Genomic DNA, 18,211 nt, shown 5'->3' on the forward strand with positions numbered 1-18,211 from the left:
CAGCACACTTGGGTCTCTAGTAGTTCCAAAGGCCCTAGAAACTCTCGCTGGACTTTTAATGAACTGTGCAGATGTGTCATAGACAGGACTGGTGACAGCTATCGTTTTATTATATTTTGAACCCTTTCTTGTCATGTTAACCGCAATTACCGCGTTTGGCACGAATAGGTGGCCTGGCTCTAAAATGGCCATGCCACGAGGTTCTTTGTCCTGTCCTTTGGCCATCTTGCCCCTTCACCTTCCCCAGGTCGAGTCTACCCGGGTCCGTCCTTAATTGGACATGCACTTTCCCGCACAACCCAATGCTTTCGCGGGCTTCTGCATGTCTTGGGTGTCTTGGCCTCCAGGATGTGGGCCGGGATGTCTGTTCCCAATACACATCCTGAGTGCCAGAGAGTCTAGAGTGTTCTGAATGCCTGAGACCACTGTGGTCCGTGATTGGTCCATGTATGGAGTGAGTGTTTGTGAGCAGATCTCCCATTGGGTCCTCTCCGTTTTGGCGCAAAGGGAACTTTGGATAAGAGGAGGCTGGAAACACCACTACCATGTTGATCTCCTGAGTTCACACGAACAAAGGATAAGGAGCCAAGTATCCTGCAACCAGAAGCCGAGTCGAGGAACCGCTGGTGACCCGCTGGAAGGTTTGGCACCTTGAGCCCGCTGTCATCCTGTGGGACCCTGTGATATTTCTAATCTCACGTACAATAAAAATGAGACTTCAGCCTCTAGGTAGTTTGTTTGGACTGAAAGAGAGCCCAATTCTTTTATTAACCAAATTTTTTTCTTTTTAGATAAACCATGTAAAGGATACTTCTTTTCAATTCTCGCCGTCTTCAGGAAGCTGGAGGCATCCGCCTAGAAATGTTCAACAGGTGAGTTTGGTTATATAAAATGTCCATTCACTCTTTTCTTTTCTCTTTTAATGTCCTTGTCTTTCGCCTGCTCCTATCCTTTTCTTAACTCTTTCCAGTTGACATCATTCTTTGTCTCAAGCTAGCACTGTTTTTCCCGTTTCTGCCTTACCAGCTTTGTATAGAGTTCCTCTTTACTTTGTTAATTCCTTCAGCTCCCATAAGTATATAGGCAATACACTCCTTTGATGACGCCGTGGGTTAATGTACAGCTCTCTTCTTAAAAAAAAAAAAACATATTCAAATGTCAGCATTTATGAGGCTACCAAATATATATAGGTTATGCCCTCGTTACAGATCTCTCTCAATTTCTCCGGGGACTCAGGGCCTCATATTTCTTTAAGCATTCGTTATGGCAGTACTTTAAGCTTTTCCCTCTTTAATCCCGGGTGCCGCTTACTCCGGTCTGGTCAGTCTCTCATACATCGGTTTCAGCACTCGCTCTTCACCGATCCAGTCTCAGCCCAGACAGCGTTACCTCAAGAGCCCAGACGGCGGTTGCCGGCGGACACAGGATTTGGCTCCACCCCCCCTTTCCTCTCTTCCGCTGCTATCTTCAGCGGCCCGTTCTTCTTTCTTAAACATTAGAGGGCTGTCTTCGGTCCCTGTAATTGCGATCGCTTCATACCTCTTCACCGAAGCGTCACGCCGCTTCTCTCCCTCTCCATACATCAAATACGTGCGACAACGGTTGCGGATTCACTCGATACAATGTAGCGCAATGGCGCCATTTATTCTTCTTCAACTCGACAAGCTCTTTCGCCAATAACATCCGGCAACAGCAACATATTTACAATTCCCTGCTGAAATCCTCGCAACGACTCTTAATACGCCCAACTGAAGCCGTTGGATTCCACCTCCTCCTCTTCACCCCCGGTTTCCTAGGAAACCAACACACAGAAACAATTAGAGGAAAGTCCATACAGCTTGCACTTCCTGCTTTTATATACCTATACTTTAATAGGGATCCCCATTGTACTTAAATATATATATAGGCCAGAAAAGACCACATTGTCACAGACCCCTCTGTATCTGATCGTCCTAGAAGGTCTGCAAAGATTTTCGACCCATTGGAATAGTGGGACCAACTATTCTCGGCACCTTCAACAAGCCTCTTCGGAAGTGCCCCTGGGCCAACCTGTGGGCTGACCAGTTTACACGGGTTGTTTGCTCTGTTATCGCCGCGGTTTCGAGGAGGCCCTGGAAACTTGGTATACTGCTTGCTCTGTCTCCACGGCACCCTCACACCGAATTTCATACACTTGGCATTCCCAGGTCGAAAGTGAGACGCGTGCGCCCGGACCGGAGTAAACGCAGTTACCGTGTTGCCCTGCTGTGGCAACGACCTGTGCAAGTTCGCTGCATTGGTGACCCCCTTGACCCTGAAGCCTGCTGCAGTGGAATCGGGCTGATTCCTCCACCCGGAGCAGAGAAATCGCCACTGTCCCGTTTGGGAATCCCCGCTGTACCGCGGAAACTACACGGTGTCGAGACGTCCTGATTGTCGCATTCAAACCTGCCAGCAAAGTGGACTATACTGGCGAAGTCTGGGTCTGCCTGCGTCGGGGACCGGTGAGTAGTCCTTACCCCAACCGGTGGCCCCTAGCCCAATTTTATGCACAAAGTGGGCCCCGAGGGCCCTTTTCCTTTCCACAGCTATTGCGAAATAGCGGCTCCATCCCGCATTCTTAACCTGCCTCTGCCCTCAAGTGGAGGTCCTGCTTGAATAGTGGGAGCTTGTTCATCGCCGCATCCACCTTCTTGAGCTGCAAGAGACCCTTGAAGAGACCCTATTTTGTCCACTGGCACAAGGCTGTGCATGTACTATTGAGCATAAGGCTCCTCTCTTCGTAGCGCTTGTTCTGCCTCTTAGTTAGGTGTATTCTTGATGTTGAACTGGGTCTAACGATTACTGGCACTGCCTGTTTTCCTCCCCATCTAGGTGGTCTACATATTTCGTGCTTTCTACTCCGTTAGACCCCTCTGGTCTTGTATATATATTGTATTGATTGTGATGTATTGGTTTACTCTAGTGTTACTGTGATTCTTTGCTATGGTCTACGTTACAAAGGCCTTGTAATAAATGTGTCTATATTTTTAATATAACACCTGTCTGAGGTAATTTGTAAGTGCCCTTGCTTTGTGTGCTCATTGAGGTCTTTCAGTCACCCTCACCCCTCTTGAGACTTACTCTTGACCGCCTGCCATAGCTACCCTGATTGGTCTGGCTTGTCCAGAGGTTACCCTGTTCCAAGAAACTAGGTTGGCCTTCTGAACCTCTGCCCCTCCAGGTCAGAGTTCAGAAATCCGTCTTAACACATGTGATAACCAGCGCAAGTAAAATTGAACAACAGATGAGTGATACAATACCTTTAACAGCGTGGTCTGGCACCATGTGCGTGCTCGCTCATTCGAAGGTCTGTGTAAGGTATCCAACTGAGAATTCAAAAAGGGGAAAGAGTAGCAAAGAAGTGTGCATCGAAGTGGTCCTGCGACGGGTCAAGCAAAATCCTGTGTACAATCGAAAGTCTTCGATGTTGATACTGCCAAGCAAGTTGATGACAAAATAGATAAAGTTGGTCTGAGCCCGAACAAGTGAGATCATTGAAAGCTTTTGAGAAAGCAAGTTTGTGTTAAAGTTTGCGTTAAAAGTGAATTAAATTGGTCCTAGCCACGCAGAGGGAGACTGATTGAACATGTATTAAAACGGATCTGAGCCCGGCTGAGCGGGATCCGGGGTGAACTGCGAATCACCCGAGAAATTGGATACATGAAAATCCTACAAGCATTGTGTTAAAGAAGATCTGAGGAGACCACCGGGGCGCACACGCGTAATGGAAGCCTGAACGCCTCCCCGAGAACCTCCAAGTAATGGTGATGATCTAAATTCCTGTCCAGCCCGCATGCAGTTTAGACACGCTGTTCAGTAATGAGAAGAGGTCAGCATCCACGGGAACCAAGCCCGAGCGCAATTGGACCAGGAATCCCAACGAGCGGGCCCCCGAAAGCAGAACCCCCAGCACCCAAGGCCCAGCGGTCAATTCGTGTTGCGTGCAAACGCAGTAGCAAAAGCAGGACGTTTGGTGGTGCACTCTGCAATCAGGAAAAACCATTGGACGGCAGAGCCATCATCAGGGATTGCGTGGCCTACACCAGGTCGCACTGTGCTGGCAGAGCTCAGCGGGGCTGCATGCTCAAAGAGGCAGGGAGCCAGAACTGAGCGGAGTCCAGCCATGTCCCCCCACCACACAGCGGGAGAAAAAGAGGGTGCAGAGGCCTCCCCCCCAAAGTCGGCCACATTGGCGAGGTTCCCCGCTGCGGAACTTCGAAACGAAATGCAGTCACCCACAAAGCATACCTCCGGTCCTTGACGCCCTGCTGTGAGGAGAGGCTACGTTCAACCACGGGAGCGAGGGCACAACGCCTGCCCGCGTGGCCCGAGCCATCTGGGGAGTAACAGAAGTGTTGCTCCCCCCATTGAATACCAAACCAGACATTGAGAACTGTGGCGTATTGAGCAGGATAGCACCAAAAACAGAAATCACGTGCCGGAACGGAATCGGAATGCCTGTTCCCAGAGACACTGCTTGAGTAGTCTTGCTGTCTGCAGCTCTATAACCCAGACAATCGCGTGAGATTAGGAGGGTGCACAACCCCTGGCAATAACCCCCATGCAGCACCTAGAAGGAAGCAAGAGCTGAGTAAGCCACCTCAACAATGTGGACGGTATGATAGTGCAGTGTCTACAATGAGGGATATTCCCTTTCAGAACTGGTTCTTGAGCGGGACCCAAGACAGGAATGTCATTCCTGTTATAGCCTCCCAAGTTAGTGGTCACTGAAACTACTGCGGATTGTATGAACATTTACGCTAATAAATATTTACTTTATAAGGTATCTGCACTTGGTGTAGTCTACATTGCTATTGAACCACATAGAACCAATGCTATGGACCCATTAACGGAGAACTGATATGGAATTCACACAATCACAAGATTTTTGTAGAAGTAACTTCCTTACAAACATATAATTTGAATGTTACACATTGTTACTATTTTAAGAATAGAATTGATATACCGAGCTTATAATAATAATGAGCTCACATTAGGAGCAGCAGTAAGTACAATCACATTGAGCTTGCAATAACAGTTAGCTCACATTAGGAGCGGCAATGCGTATAACGATACTGTCACTTTAATAGAGTTGTTGTCAGGAGAGCCGGCGCGTGGCAAGCACGAAAAAAGGAAAGTAAGCTTCCGCGATGCATCGGTGCAGGCGCGGGTTGCGTAGCAACACAACCCAAACAGTGAAAACCGGCGTCTAACGAGGACGTGGGTTTTCGCGTAACGGGACGAGCGAGCAGCTGACAGCTAATATAGGTAAGTAAGGGACAATAGATGATAACAAATGAACAACTAGACACGAGGGGCACACATTAATTAACACAGTGACTCTTTTTAGGTCAACCGTGAATATACAATATTGAGGCATCACAGAGCATCAACAAAGGAGGGAGGCTGGTACAGCCATTCAAGAGGTACATGATATGTCTTGAAACTAAATATTTGAATACATTAGATGCCCGTTTTAAATACTCATGTGCAATTAATGATTATATTTTTCTGCTTACCAATGATGATACACACCTGGTGAATTGAAACCTGCAACAATGGTATGTGACCTTATCTTTATATTTTGATATAACATGTTTGGACTTACACAATAACTCTGGCTGATCTGATCTGGATATCTGAATCTACATATTATGATTTTGTTTTGAAACAATAAACCGTAAAACACAATCATCAATTATGTAATATTGAATTGAACCGAATGTTGGTGACAAAAACGATACATATATGGCGATTGGGTATTATTGATATTAACTTCATGCGGTTAAAACATATGGATGTATGGTTTATGTTTTATGTTGTATGCTGTATATTTTATGTTAAAGTGTAATGAGAGCGCCAAGAGCCCTGACAATGGACCATGTCCCAAATGCATTGGCATAACAAATCTATAGGCGCTGATTGATTGCATGATGCCCAAGCCTCAGTAATAAAACAGAAGATAACAACAATCTTCATGATTTTAACAAGTGACCACAGAGTGATTATTTGGAAATTGAAGTAATTACACTATAAAAAAGTTGGAGCAACTCCTATTGGAGAGCAAGGGGCAGCACACCTAGGATCAGATTAGGCTCTAAATCCTTTTCGTTTAATGATCGTAAGATAGAACTCCCCCCTGCTGCGAGCTGCGCAAGCAGTGTTCATTAAAGGGTGAAGCTAAGGAGTTTTTCACACCCGTGAGGAGAGTACCCCTGATACAGCAACACCCCAACACTGCTCTAGCGACACGAGGAAGGAGCAGCCCATCGAAGTACGGAAGACACGCCCATCCAGCAGCCAGCACATGTCCCCGGCCCATGAAGGAGCTGCCACGAACCACAGTATTTGTCCGGAGAGGATCCTTCCTCCCCAGGGAGCATTCAGGGTAAGGAGAGTAGGCGGGATCCAACGGGGAGATGAAGGCTCTCTGCCGCAGTGTTCCCAGCACCCTGCAGCCCAACAGAGGCTGCTGTGCCCTGGCCCCCTCCCCCCACCCCCTGTGGAAAATAGCTTTGTTCAGAGCTCTGACTCACGAGGCTAAGAAGAGCATAGCAGCCCTCAATGCCCAGCAAGGAGACACGCCTATAAGCGCCACAAAAGATTCCGCACATGAAAACAGTACGGAGCTACAATACACCAGGGCATTGATCATAAGACTGGCACCCCTCCCCTCCGACTCTATCGGACAGTCGAGCGGAGAGAGTCCCTCCCTCTTGCCTCACCATAGAACACCCGGAGGCAAATAAACGCCACAAGTCTCCCAAGTTCCGAGACCCAAGTCCTACAAACCGCCTAGGAATACAAACAGGCTGCAAAAGTGTCTCACCTCATGAAGGCCCCTGCAAAGTTAAAGCACACGCCTCTTCCCCCTTCCTAGTCAAACGGAGCGCAAGCAATACCCAGACATTCCCATCGCAGATCAGGGGGTCCCCCCCTCTGAACCAGCATCAACCTCTCCAGGAGACCGCCCGCAAAGTGAAGGACGTCGCTTTGGCACAACCGACAGCTACGCTTCAGAGTGTACAGAGGGAGGGGAAAAGAACTTCCACACCTTTGACCCGCTGCATCAGCAACAAACTCTTGTTGGGGTCTCAGAAGCATTGCAGTGTGCATGCAGGGTGAGATAGCCCTCCTCCACAGTCCAAAGGTTACAAGAGTTTAGAAGAGGGTCCACAGAAATGGCTGCCTCCCAAGCCCAGGAGAGCCCCCCATCCCTGGTGGCGACCAGGAAACCTCAACAAAAGCAGACATATGCCTCATACTTGATGAAATCCGCTCATTCAGACCTGCATGATAACTACAGTCAGCGCACTCCAAGAGAAGGTACATAGGATAGAGGACAAGGTGGAGGGGCTGGAAAATTACCAACAATCCGTAGACATTGTAGAAATGAGAACCGAAGGGCAATTCCAAGATCTTGAACAGAGAAACCTGGATCTCGTGGCCAAAATCGATGATCTAGAAAACTGGGGAGGAGGGCAAACATAAGAATCCAGGGCCTTAAATAGTCCCCCAGCGAGACCCCAGTGACCCTAGAGAGACGAGTCAAGGAGCTAATAACCGCCCTCCTACCCTCGCCACTGACCCCAGGACTAGAATTCGAAAGAGTGCACCGAGCGGGAGGCCCTCCAGGCGGCCCAAGATCGGTTTTGGTGAAATGCCACCACTACAGACACAAAGTAGAAATCGTTAGCTATGCAAGGGAAAGAGAGTTCATAGACTTTGAAGATTGTAGTCAAAATCTACCAAGACTTATTTGCTGCCACTCTGGCTCAAAGAAGAGCTTGTCAACGCCTAGCTTCATGGTTGCGAGAGCATGACACAAGGTACATGTAGGGATACCCATTCGCTCTCACCTTTACCTACGCTGACGAGGAATATAGGGTAGTCTCGGGAGAAGAAGCTACTGGCGTGTTGAAGAGCCTGCAAGAAAAGGACGGCACGACCGACGGAGAAGAAATGCCTTCATCATCTGAACCGACGCGAAAGCCAGACGTTCCTTGGTCGCAAAGAGGCCGATCTAAAGGCAAGAGGAAATTCAAAAGGCTAAAACACCCCATGAACGTGATAGACTGGAACAGAATGATATACTTCGAAGCAGGTCGAGAAGGGGCATAAAGAACACACCAATGACAGGGGATATATGAAAACACCCCGATCAGCCATAATAAGGGAGCGGACGATCGCCGGAACTTTGCAGGACAACACTTCGTCTGCCCCTCCCCTCTCCCCCCATTTTTTTTCTCGACTCTGCAGCAAGCTGGCAGCCGGGATGGGCATACAACAAAATAGGCATTAAGCACTCGCACATAGAGTTAACATCGACCCGCAATTGTTGTTCAAAGGGTTGAGGGGTGACACCGTTATGTGGCCCTATGTTTGTACTTAGGGCGTCTCCAATGTTTTGGGAAGTATCCCCTTTTCCTTTTCCAACGATAAAGAAGAGTCATTTTCTCCCCTCTACTTTTCCTATTCTTTTTTTTCTGTGGGGGTGGGATGTGGGGATATTCAGAGTGTCCGACTAGGCTAACAGATGGAAGAATGCAGAGCTCCCTGGCCAGGTATGCATTCCAACATTACCAACTCTGGAACAGACCAGAGATCACTGTTGGTTACGACTAAACATACAGGGTGAAGGACCAGAGACCAACCAAAAGGACAGGCGCCCAAGTACACAAGAAGAAGAAGAACACCAGGCCAAAAGATAAACGCACCCTACACTATACTGATGGCGAGTGGCATTGTTCGCATGTGGACATTGAATGTCAAGGGCCTCATTCACTGCAAAAGAGGTCCATGCTGACCAGAACGTTCCAGCAGGCTAAATTGGACATCTTATTTGTGCACGAAACTAAATTTAAACACAATGAGGAGTTCACTGTGAGGGGTAAACTCTTGGGGGGTACCTTATGGGCCGGAGAAGAAAGGGGGTGGGGGGGAGTCGGCATCCTGTATCGCACCGCCCTTGAGCTACAGATATCAGACACACAGAGATCGAGGGGGGAAGATTCCTCATAGTGCATGGGACCATCAGCTCCAAGGCAGTCACGTTATGCTCCACATATGCCCCAAATATTCAACAGCTAGCATTTTGAAAAGACCTCACGCTTAGACAGCGAAATAGCAGGCTCTCTGATCTGTGGGGTGACTTCAACCTGATCATGAACCCAGAACTAGACTGGAGGTCCTATAGAGAAGGTGTGCTTCCTCTCAAAGACAAAGGCTCCTTCTAGAACCTGGTTACTGACCACCTGTTGATAAATGCATGGAGGACCCAGCATCCTTCACTAAAATCTTACACGTTCTACTCCCCCCTGCATCAAACATATTCCCTCACAGACTATTTCTTCCTGGAAAGGGACCTTGAACACCTTATGAAAAACACTGCAATAGAAGTGGTGGGTTGGTCAGACCATGACATGGTCACCTTAGAGCTGGACCTCGCCCCTAGCAAGGACATAGACAGGTGATGGATATGTAACAATTCGCTCTTCAGAGAGGCTCTAGATAAAGAGGCTTGTTAGTTTTTTTAGAGAAACGACACCGGGGACATCCCTCGCACCACAATATGGAAGGCAACAAAGGCCACGATGATGGGCCTATTAATAGCTCAAGGAGCACCAATGAAGAGGACCAAGCTTCTTAGAGAAACCCAATTTAAGGAAACAATCGAAAAGAAGGAAAGAGTGCTAGAGAAAGCAGGAAGTGACACTGTCGCAGCCAGGATGGAAATTAGGGAACTCAGGCAGGAACTTAGAGACGTCTGGCAAGAGAAAGCTCTGATTCACCTTAGACATGCAAAGAAGAGATATTACGAGAAGGGAGGCAAGGCACATACCCTATTCGCAGCCAGGCTGCAGAAACAGAGAGCAGAGAGAGCAGTTCCCAAAATAAACACCATGTCAGGTGACACCTTAGTCAACCCTAATGATATAACCGCCCGCTTTGCCCAATTTTATGAAAAGCTGTATACTTCGGACTGCAACACCTCCCTCACAAGAAAGTATGGCAGAGTTCATGGCCAACATCTCATTCTCTCCCTTACAGCCCACAGACCGAGATAAACTTAACGCCCCCAGAACATCAGAGGAAGCAGACCATGCCATTTCTAATCTAAAGGCGGGATCCGCACCAGGCCAAGATGGCTTTACCCCAGCGTATTACAAGAGGTTTAAAGGCGCACTTGCCCCGTTCCTATCCCTCCTTTTCAATGACATCATGGCTTACGGGCGGGCTCTGCCATCATTCACAGAAGCCAGAATCATCGTCATACCTAAAGAGGGGAAGGCAAGCTTGAATGTGGCTCATACAGGCCAATTTCATTGTTAAATGTGAACGTGAAAATATATGCAAGCATCCTGGCCAACAGGTTGAGCGGGGTCCTCCCTCCCCCTGTTGGTTGACACCGACCAGGCTATGTGATGGAAAGACAGGGCTCTGATAATGTCCGCAACACTCTTAAGGACTTAATGGCCATGATTGAAGCAAATGACGCAGACCCTACCCTGATCTCGGTCGATGCCGAAAAAGCTTTCGACTGAGTGGAGCTTCATGGCTCAGGTCCTTCTGAAAGCAGGTTCGGGCTTGAATTGGATTCAGTGAGCGCAGGCACTGTAAAAAAAATACAAGCACAAAAGTCATGGTCAACGGGGTGGCGTTGCCTTCACTCACACTATTGAGGGGTACCAGGCAGGTGTGCCCACTCTCTCCGCTAGTCTTCATTTTAGTCATGGAAGTCCCTTGCCCAGATCGTCAGAAATGACGTTAGGATAAGGGGCTTTGAGAAATGTGGCAAGGAATATAAATTAGCTTTGTTCGCAGACAACGTCCTAGCTTACGTCACAAACCCCCCAATCCATTCCTGCTCTACTAGGCAGGATAGAAGAGTATGGTGCCCATTCAGGGTTCTGCATAAACCGAAATAAGACAGTTGCTCTCCCACTCAGAGAAATCAACACGCATTCAGACTCAGACCCAGCAAAATGAGACCTTAAAGTCACACCCAACTCCATACGTTATCTAGGGATCACAATAACTAGACAATTGCGTGGCCTCTACCATGTAAACCATAAGCCACTCTGGGAAGCAATTCGACGTGACCTCGAGGTCTGGGGAAAACAAACTCTCTTGGGCAGGAAGGCTTACTGCAATAAAAATGAACGTCCTGCTGAGGCTCCTCTTCTTGTTCCAGTCCCTCCCCACCTTACTCCCAAACATATTCCTCTCCACAGCGAAAAGCACTTTGCTGGCCTTCCTGTGGGAGTGGAAGAGACCCCGGATTGCGTACCATACACTGATTTTCCCAAAAGAGAAAGGGGGCCTGGCGTATCCAGACCTCCACGAGTACTACAAAGAAGCACAACTGCGAGTCCTGGTCGACCACATACGTGAGTCTAAAAGCAAGCAATGGGTTCATTTGTAAAACCGCCCCTTTGCCCGGTAACCTTGGGAGAATGGCTTTGGGCTCTCGGAACGCTATGCAGCGCAAAGTTTGAGAACACCCTGTCTTGGAAGTACTGTGGTCCTTATGGAGTACAAACAATCCAAGCATGGCCGGAGTCGCAACCTGGCCCTCCCCTTTAAGTTGCATTTGGGCCCTGCCAATAAGGGATTTCATTGTAGATCCAATCCGCTTCCAACCACAATACGAACAGGGACTGACCAAGCATGCCAAATGTGGAAAGATGGTCTTTTTCTGGCTAGAGAGGATTTAGAATCTGCACAATAGGGCCTGAAGATCAAACCACTTCCATACCTACAATTGAAGGGAGTTCTCAAAGACCCAAAATGGAAAGGGCAGTTACAACGTCCCCTCACGACTTCTGAAAACATACTAAACACACACTCTGGGACAAAAGGTCTGATCTCGAGAATTTATGCAACTCTCATTGACAGAGGTCATCCACCAACTTTGCGCACCAAAACCAAATGGGGCGAATTCCTGGGGTGGGAAGACAACGAGGAGGACTGGGCAACAATATACAGAGCGGTCTGGAAATCAACCATAGCAGTACAATACAAGATGCACAACTGCAGGTTACACACTCAGTGGCATCTTACTACCCAACGTTTGGTGAAAATGTACGCAGGCGTTTCCTCCTATTGCTGACGTGGGTGTGCGCAAATCAGCACATATTGACACCAGTGGTGGGAATGTCCGCGCATACAATCTTTCTTGAAGGAATTCTTGGGCTGGATCTATGACAGAGGGCATTCCACAGGGAACTCACCCCTCTCACAGTGTTATTTAGGGTAGAGAACCAATACTGAGTCCTCCCACACATGCCTAGCAATTTGCTCCTGGCGGCTCATGTCTGTGTCACAATGAAATGGAAACACACTCCCCACCAAGGCAGACTGGTTGCGCAAGGCAAAAGACATTTACGGAATGGAAAGCATCACTGGAATATATATATATATATATATATATATATATATATACACACACTTTTTTTAGAAATGTTACCAACATACCCCCTTAGACTCCTACCCAATTGGCAGTCAGCACTGCACGAGGGGTATTGGAAGAGAAAACGAGGGTAGGAAAGAAAGTGTTCAGCCCCCTCCCTGGAGGATAAGGCCCCAATAACATTCCGGCTTCTCTGTCCCGATTAGCATCTTGATACGACTGATTCTTGTGTCGAGTTGCGCAACAAGTACCGAATGAGATAGCAATGGCCTAGATGCACCCTGTCTCACTTAGCCTTTCCAAATCACTGAATCTCTGGTCCCTTTTCCTTACTTCTTGTTTCTGGTATTTTACTTTACCTGCCTTTTTATCTCTCACAAAACTGCTGCCTTCCGTAACTATAGCAGAAAGTACAGGCCGACAGGCGGCAACATCTTGCAGGATCTCCCGGCTACCCGGACTGATTGGACCTGGAGGGGGGGAGGGGGCGTTGGGGTTGGTGGGGGCTGGGGGTGTTCTATTGCTAACAGTTTTTGAAAAATGTTTTTCTTTTTTATCACATGTAGTGTTTGTACCGCATGACACTAATGCAATTTACCTGTCTTGCTGCTGTTGGTCACAATAAACATACATTGGAAGAACAAAAAAAAAGAGGATCTGAGCCCAGCTGAAGGGGATCCGGGGTGAATAGTGAATCATCTGAGAAATTGATTATGTGTGAAATCTCGAGAGGAAAAGAACGTATTGTTTGTTTGTCGCATCAAGCATCTTGAAAGCAAGACGAGGCGGAGCAACACAGGTTCGATCCCCGGGCCTGTGCTTAGAAACCTCTGGGTATTAAACAAGTTATAAATAACCAATTATAATCCTGCCCTCTGAAAGAAGAGACTTTTAAAGGCCAAGAGACTTGGGCACGGAAGGCCCTGATGCTAATGTTTGAACTGCACCCTCGTGCTAGAGAAGCCAGAGACTGTGCTAAGCTCGAGTGAGCCGCCTTGTCCCATGCAGAAAACGTGGGGGAAGGGAGAACAACGGCCTGGATATCATGACATATCATTTCTTGAACACTTCTTTCTTTTACAAAACATTGTTCCCCACACTATTTGTATTTAGAGGTAAGGATTGGCAATAGAATTATTAGTATATGCCTTTTTATTTTGACAAGACACCACTAGGATTGCATTATTATTATTATTTGATGGTCGTAACTTGCTCCCATCTTTAGATTTAGGATTAGACAGGCGTTTTTCAAACCGTTTTTGAAGTTCAATAAACACCCTTGAAATGTGGTCACTTGTGTCTGTCTTCCTGTTGATACCATGCCTTCCTTACAGTAACGAGAACTGTGGACCTATTGGCGTAACAAATACAAGCCAATTTTCCATGGTCCTTAAATTATAGGGACTTGGAGAGGGTTGAAGATTTGACAATTTCAAAGGTTAGCCTACTATCAGATAATGGACCTGGACAAAGAGAGGTTAACAAAACTGTTTTTGGCAAGAACAAATAGTGGAATGGCCATGCCACATTTGGAGCAGCCCTAGACATGATCATAGAGTCATATGCCTTTACAGAAAGAGGCAAGAGTGGCTGTGGATCCAGAGGTGGCACGACTTCCGCCGGTGAGAGATGGTCTCACAAGGAACTGGGCCTATACGTAATTTGTTGCAAGATATTGTCTGTTTCTTTCATCATAGTTCCCTTTTGCAGGACAGGAGGCATTGTTGTACCTTGTCGAGAATGCACACAATGTCAGCTATTAGTTATGTCAATCACTGGGGGAGCACCAATTAAAAAATGCTTGCAGAGCTGGCAAAGGACTTCTGGGCCCATTGCCTACCCATGAACATTTTAGTCACAGCTGAATACCCCCCAGAAGTCCTTAAAGAGCCCTTCAGCCTCTTTTCCTTTGTAGAAGGGGAGCAGGAGCAAGTGGATGTAGGTCACCTGGCCTAAACCCCGCCCATCTTCTTAGCCCTGCCTCTTCCTTCCTGGTCTTAACCCTTAGATCAAGGGTGTTGCTCGCCCGGCATCCGAAGGGAAGGGCTGACCAAGAAAAGGGCAATTCCTGTTCGGACCAGGAGAACCCAGGGCCCGACCCCCTGCTCACACAGCAGGTAAGCATGCACCAACATATGTTTTTCTCCCTCTGTCCCCACAGGCCATCCCACACCCTCTATGGTCCCCCTGTGATGTTCCCTTGTGCACCCTCCCTTCTCGCACACAGGTGTTGCCTATTTGCTTGATTCTTCTACCCTGCTCCCCCTCCAGCCTACTTCTGCAGGAGTCTGTCCTGACACAGTCTGGATTCACCATCACTGTCTTGTGGCCAATGCTGGATTTGACTTTTATGGACTTCATTGATTCACGGAGGGTCACCCTTTCTCAACACTGATGCTGGTCTCCCTTTGCATCTTGTACTCATGGTAGCCCCGAATCATGCTGTTTCCATCTTCATCTTGTATCCTGGCTTGCAACACTATGTGTTATTGACTTCTGCAATTGTATTCACTCTCCCCTCTTGCTTCTCCACTCTTTTTGACTGCTTACTCTCTGTTCTCTCCCTTTTCCTATCTCCTCTCCTCCTCCCCTTACTTTCTTCTATGCACTTACTCTATCAGAATTGTCCCTGGACCTAGTATGATAGCAACCTCTTCTGTCTCCACCCCCACCCCTTACTTTTTCCTCCCCCACACCCCTCCAGCACATCTGAAATGTCATCAGGCCTGGTACGATAGTCGCTTGTTTTGTTCCTCCCCTCCCTTTCTGCACCCCTCTCCCTCACCTTTTGTTTTTCTCTGGCTCTACCAGAAATGCTGTCAGGCCTAGTACGGTAGTCGCCTGTCTGTTTCCATTTCCTTTCCACTCTCCCCCTCCCTTTCTCATCTATGTCTTAGCTCTTGCACTATCTGAAATGTCATCAGACCGAGTACAATAGTTAATTTCACATCTTTACTGTTCATGGCCTGTAAGAATGTCATTGTATTTTCCCTTGTTCCCTCCCTTGCCTTGAAGCTCTTTGAAACACATTGTGTATAGGAGCTATATAAATAGACATATCATATCAAGTAGGCAATATGATAGAGGAATGGAATTCCTGCCACTAGGTATACTCCAGTAACTGGTCCCTAGATCACCAGGTTTTCCTCGCCCTCATAGTTTCAGGGCCCCCTCCAGATCAATCCGTTTGCATCCCATATGAACGCTCAACTACTCTGCTTCTTCAGTTGGAGACCTGATCCTGGAGCGCAGGGGGGAGATGCCTTTTCTCCAAGATTGGACGGCCGGGACACGGTTTATACTTTTCCTCCATTCACAATGATCACAATGATCCTTGCTCCTCACACTTTTACCCTTTCCCAGGTCTCCCTGCGCACTTGCCCTCCATGGGCTCCCTAGCACTTAGCCTGCCTCAGCCCTGCCACCCCTGCACTTTATTTATTGCATGATCCAAATGCCACAAGGCATAGTACAACTGTTTTTTGTTGTTTATCCTCCCCTGTTACCCCCTCTCCTTTTGTCTTGTGGCACCTGGAAACAATTTCTGCTGTATAGGTGGCATACACATGTCCAATAAATAAAATCTCTAGTTGATGAGGAGGGATCTAGTGTCCATGGTCCTGGTGATTCACTGGTGGACATAGCAACCATGGTTTCCAGTACTTCAGAAACTTTCTATGGATTTTTCACAGATTCTCCCTCTGTTGACGAATCTAAATTAGATAATTCACCTGCTCGTACAAAACAGATCCCTGGTGGTGTTCATTTGAAAGATTTAGAGGAACGTTGGCAATTATCAGGTCTTTCTAGGTAAGGTTCAAGGGACATCAGCGATTCCTGGGCTCCGTCAACCGCAAAACTCAATACAGCCATGGTGGTTTGGAGCAGCTGATGCGTAAGACAGGATCTACGTCCAGTTTCAGACCCTCTGGCAAAGGTTCTGGACTTGCCTTCTCGGTCACAAGAAGGCATTCAGAACGATAGAAAATTATCATGTGGCTATCTGAGCAGGACATGATCACGTAGAAGGGAGCCCAATGGAGAAACATGCAGCTTCATGCTGGCTTCTCAAAGGAGTAGGATTTATTCACTCTCCCAGACTCGCATTAATCAATGTTGTGGGACTTTAGTACGGTAATTAGGCTATTTGCAAGCAGACTCAATAACAGTAATAAGAGTCTGAAGGCTCTATGACGCATATTACCCATGCGATCGTGTCCAATTTCCTGTAGGAGAGTTGCTGATGTCAGACCACTGGATATGTCAGAAGATTTTTCCAGAGAGTGAGCAAAGTTCACTCCTATGCGACATACTAAATGTATTTTGTCTTATCCATACTTTTCAGACAGTCCTCATTTATGTGTTTTACAGTGTCTACAAGGACGTGGCTCAAAGAAAGAGGCCATAAGGCATTACCCAACTTTTGATTGCCATGCAACGGCTGTGTAAATCCAGTTTTAGCGCATACATTAGCTCGAAGGTTGTGTTTGGTGATGACACAGACCAGAATAGCTGTGTTTGTTTTGGCACCACACTCTGCTCGAGGCGTTTATACATTGTATCATATTATATCTACCGGATGTAGGAAAATGCAATCAAAATACACTTTCAACTGATCTAAGTTGTCAGGCATTGCTATTAATGTCCAGCTTGCCTCAGGAAAATACAGACCACATGTACCTACCAAGCATGATTAAGGCCTGGTGAATTTCATTCATAACATTCTTGTAAAAATCTTTCTGCCAGTCTTGTAAAATCTTCCAATCTTCTTCAGAGAAGCAGGCAGCAACATCACGAAATTTAACCTGTTCCTGTAACAAGATGTTTCATATCACAAGTTCAGCAAATTTATACAAGAACATACAGTGCAGAAGTAGATTGCAAAGTTAGAAAAATACATTATTTTCCCTCCCTTCACACACTCCTTATTCTCCAGTGGCATACAGGAAAATGTCATAAGCTCACAGAAAGTCTGCTGACTGTCAACAGTGCCACATTTAGTAAGTGGAAAGCAACAGATCATCTGCACAGTCAAAATGAAGTTGACAGAAATGGCATACCTGTAGAGTAAGGGCTCTTCTTTAACATTGGCAGGTTAAAGCCAGTGGTTGTGCCCATCAGGGAATGAGTGAATATGCACTGCTGTAATATGGGATCTATAATGTGATGTCATGGGTGTTAGTCCATGCAGTGCACAGTGGTAGCACGAGTCATGGTTGCATACCGTACCATAACTTGCGAATTTCTGGGTTTTTTAGGTTTTACCTGTAACCATAACATCCCTGTAGCAACATTTTTCCATTGAATTTCATAGGTTTTTTAGTGGTGTAACTTAACCATAACGTCCCTTTAACAACGTTTTTTGTTAGTTAATTTCCTAGGTTTTTAATAGGGAACTTTAACCATAACGTTGCTTTAGGCTAGTTTTTTCAATAAAGGGGAAATGTTTTTAGTAGCACAACTTAACCATAACGTTCCTTTAACAATTTGTTTTGTTAGTGAATTTCATAGGTTTTTAGTAGGGCACTTTAACCATCAAGTTTGTATACTATAGTTTTTTGAGCAAATGTGATAGGGTTTGAGTTGCACACATGAACCATAGCGCCGCTGTAATAATGTGTCTGACTGAATTGCATTAGATTTTTACAGGATACACTTAGTTTGTAAAGATGTACTGTACAAGATACTGAAGCCGGAGGCTCTATAGTAATAGGCACAAAGGTTGGGAACACTGCATCTGTTTGCGGAGATTGGGAGGAGTCCAACGTGCCCAGAAAG

The 18,211-nt window shown here is 46.8% G+C and overlaps 1 protein-coding gene across 4 annotated transcripts in view; it reads right to left on the reverse strand.

Annotated features, from left to right (window-relative positions):
- Positions 1–18,211, reverse strand: part of LOC138481556 (zinc finger protein 613-like) — a 322,756-nt gene that overhangs the window by 133,789 nt on the left and 170,756 nt on the right. For all 4 annotated transcript variants that reach the window (XM_069613736.1, XM_069613735.1, XM_069613734.1 and 1 more), the window contains one exon: positions 17,118–17,244. In XM_069613736.1, coding sequence (XP_069469837.1) covers positions 17,118–17,244 — 127 coding nt within the window. The remainder of the gene's footprint in view (positions 1–17,117; positions 17,245–18,211) is intronic.

The sequence above is a fragment of the Ambystoma mexicanum genome, chromosome 5p, assembly GCF_040938575.1.
Source record: "Ambystoma mexicanum isolate Mex_15411 chromosome 5p, UKY_AmexF1_1, whole genome shotgun sequence".
Classification (NCBI taxonomy): domain Eukaryota; kingdom Metazoa; phylum Chordata; class Amphibia; order Caudata; family Ambystomatidae; genus Ambystoma; species Ambystoma mexicanum.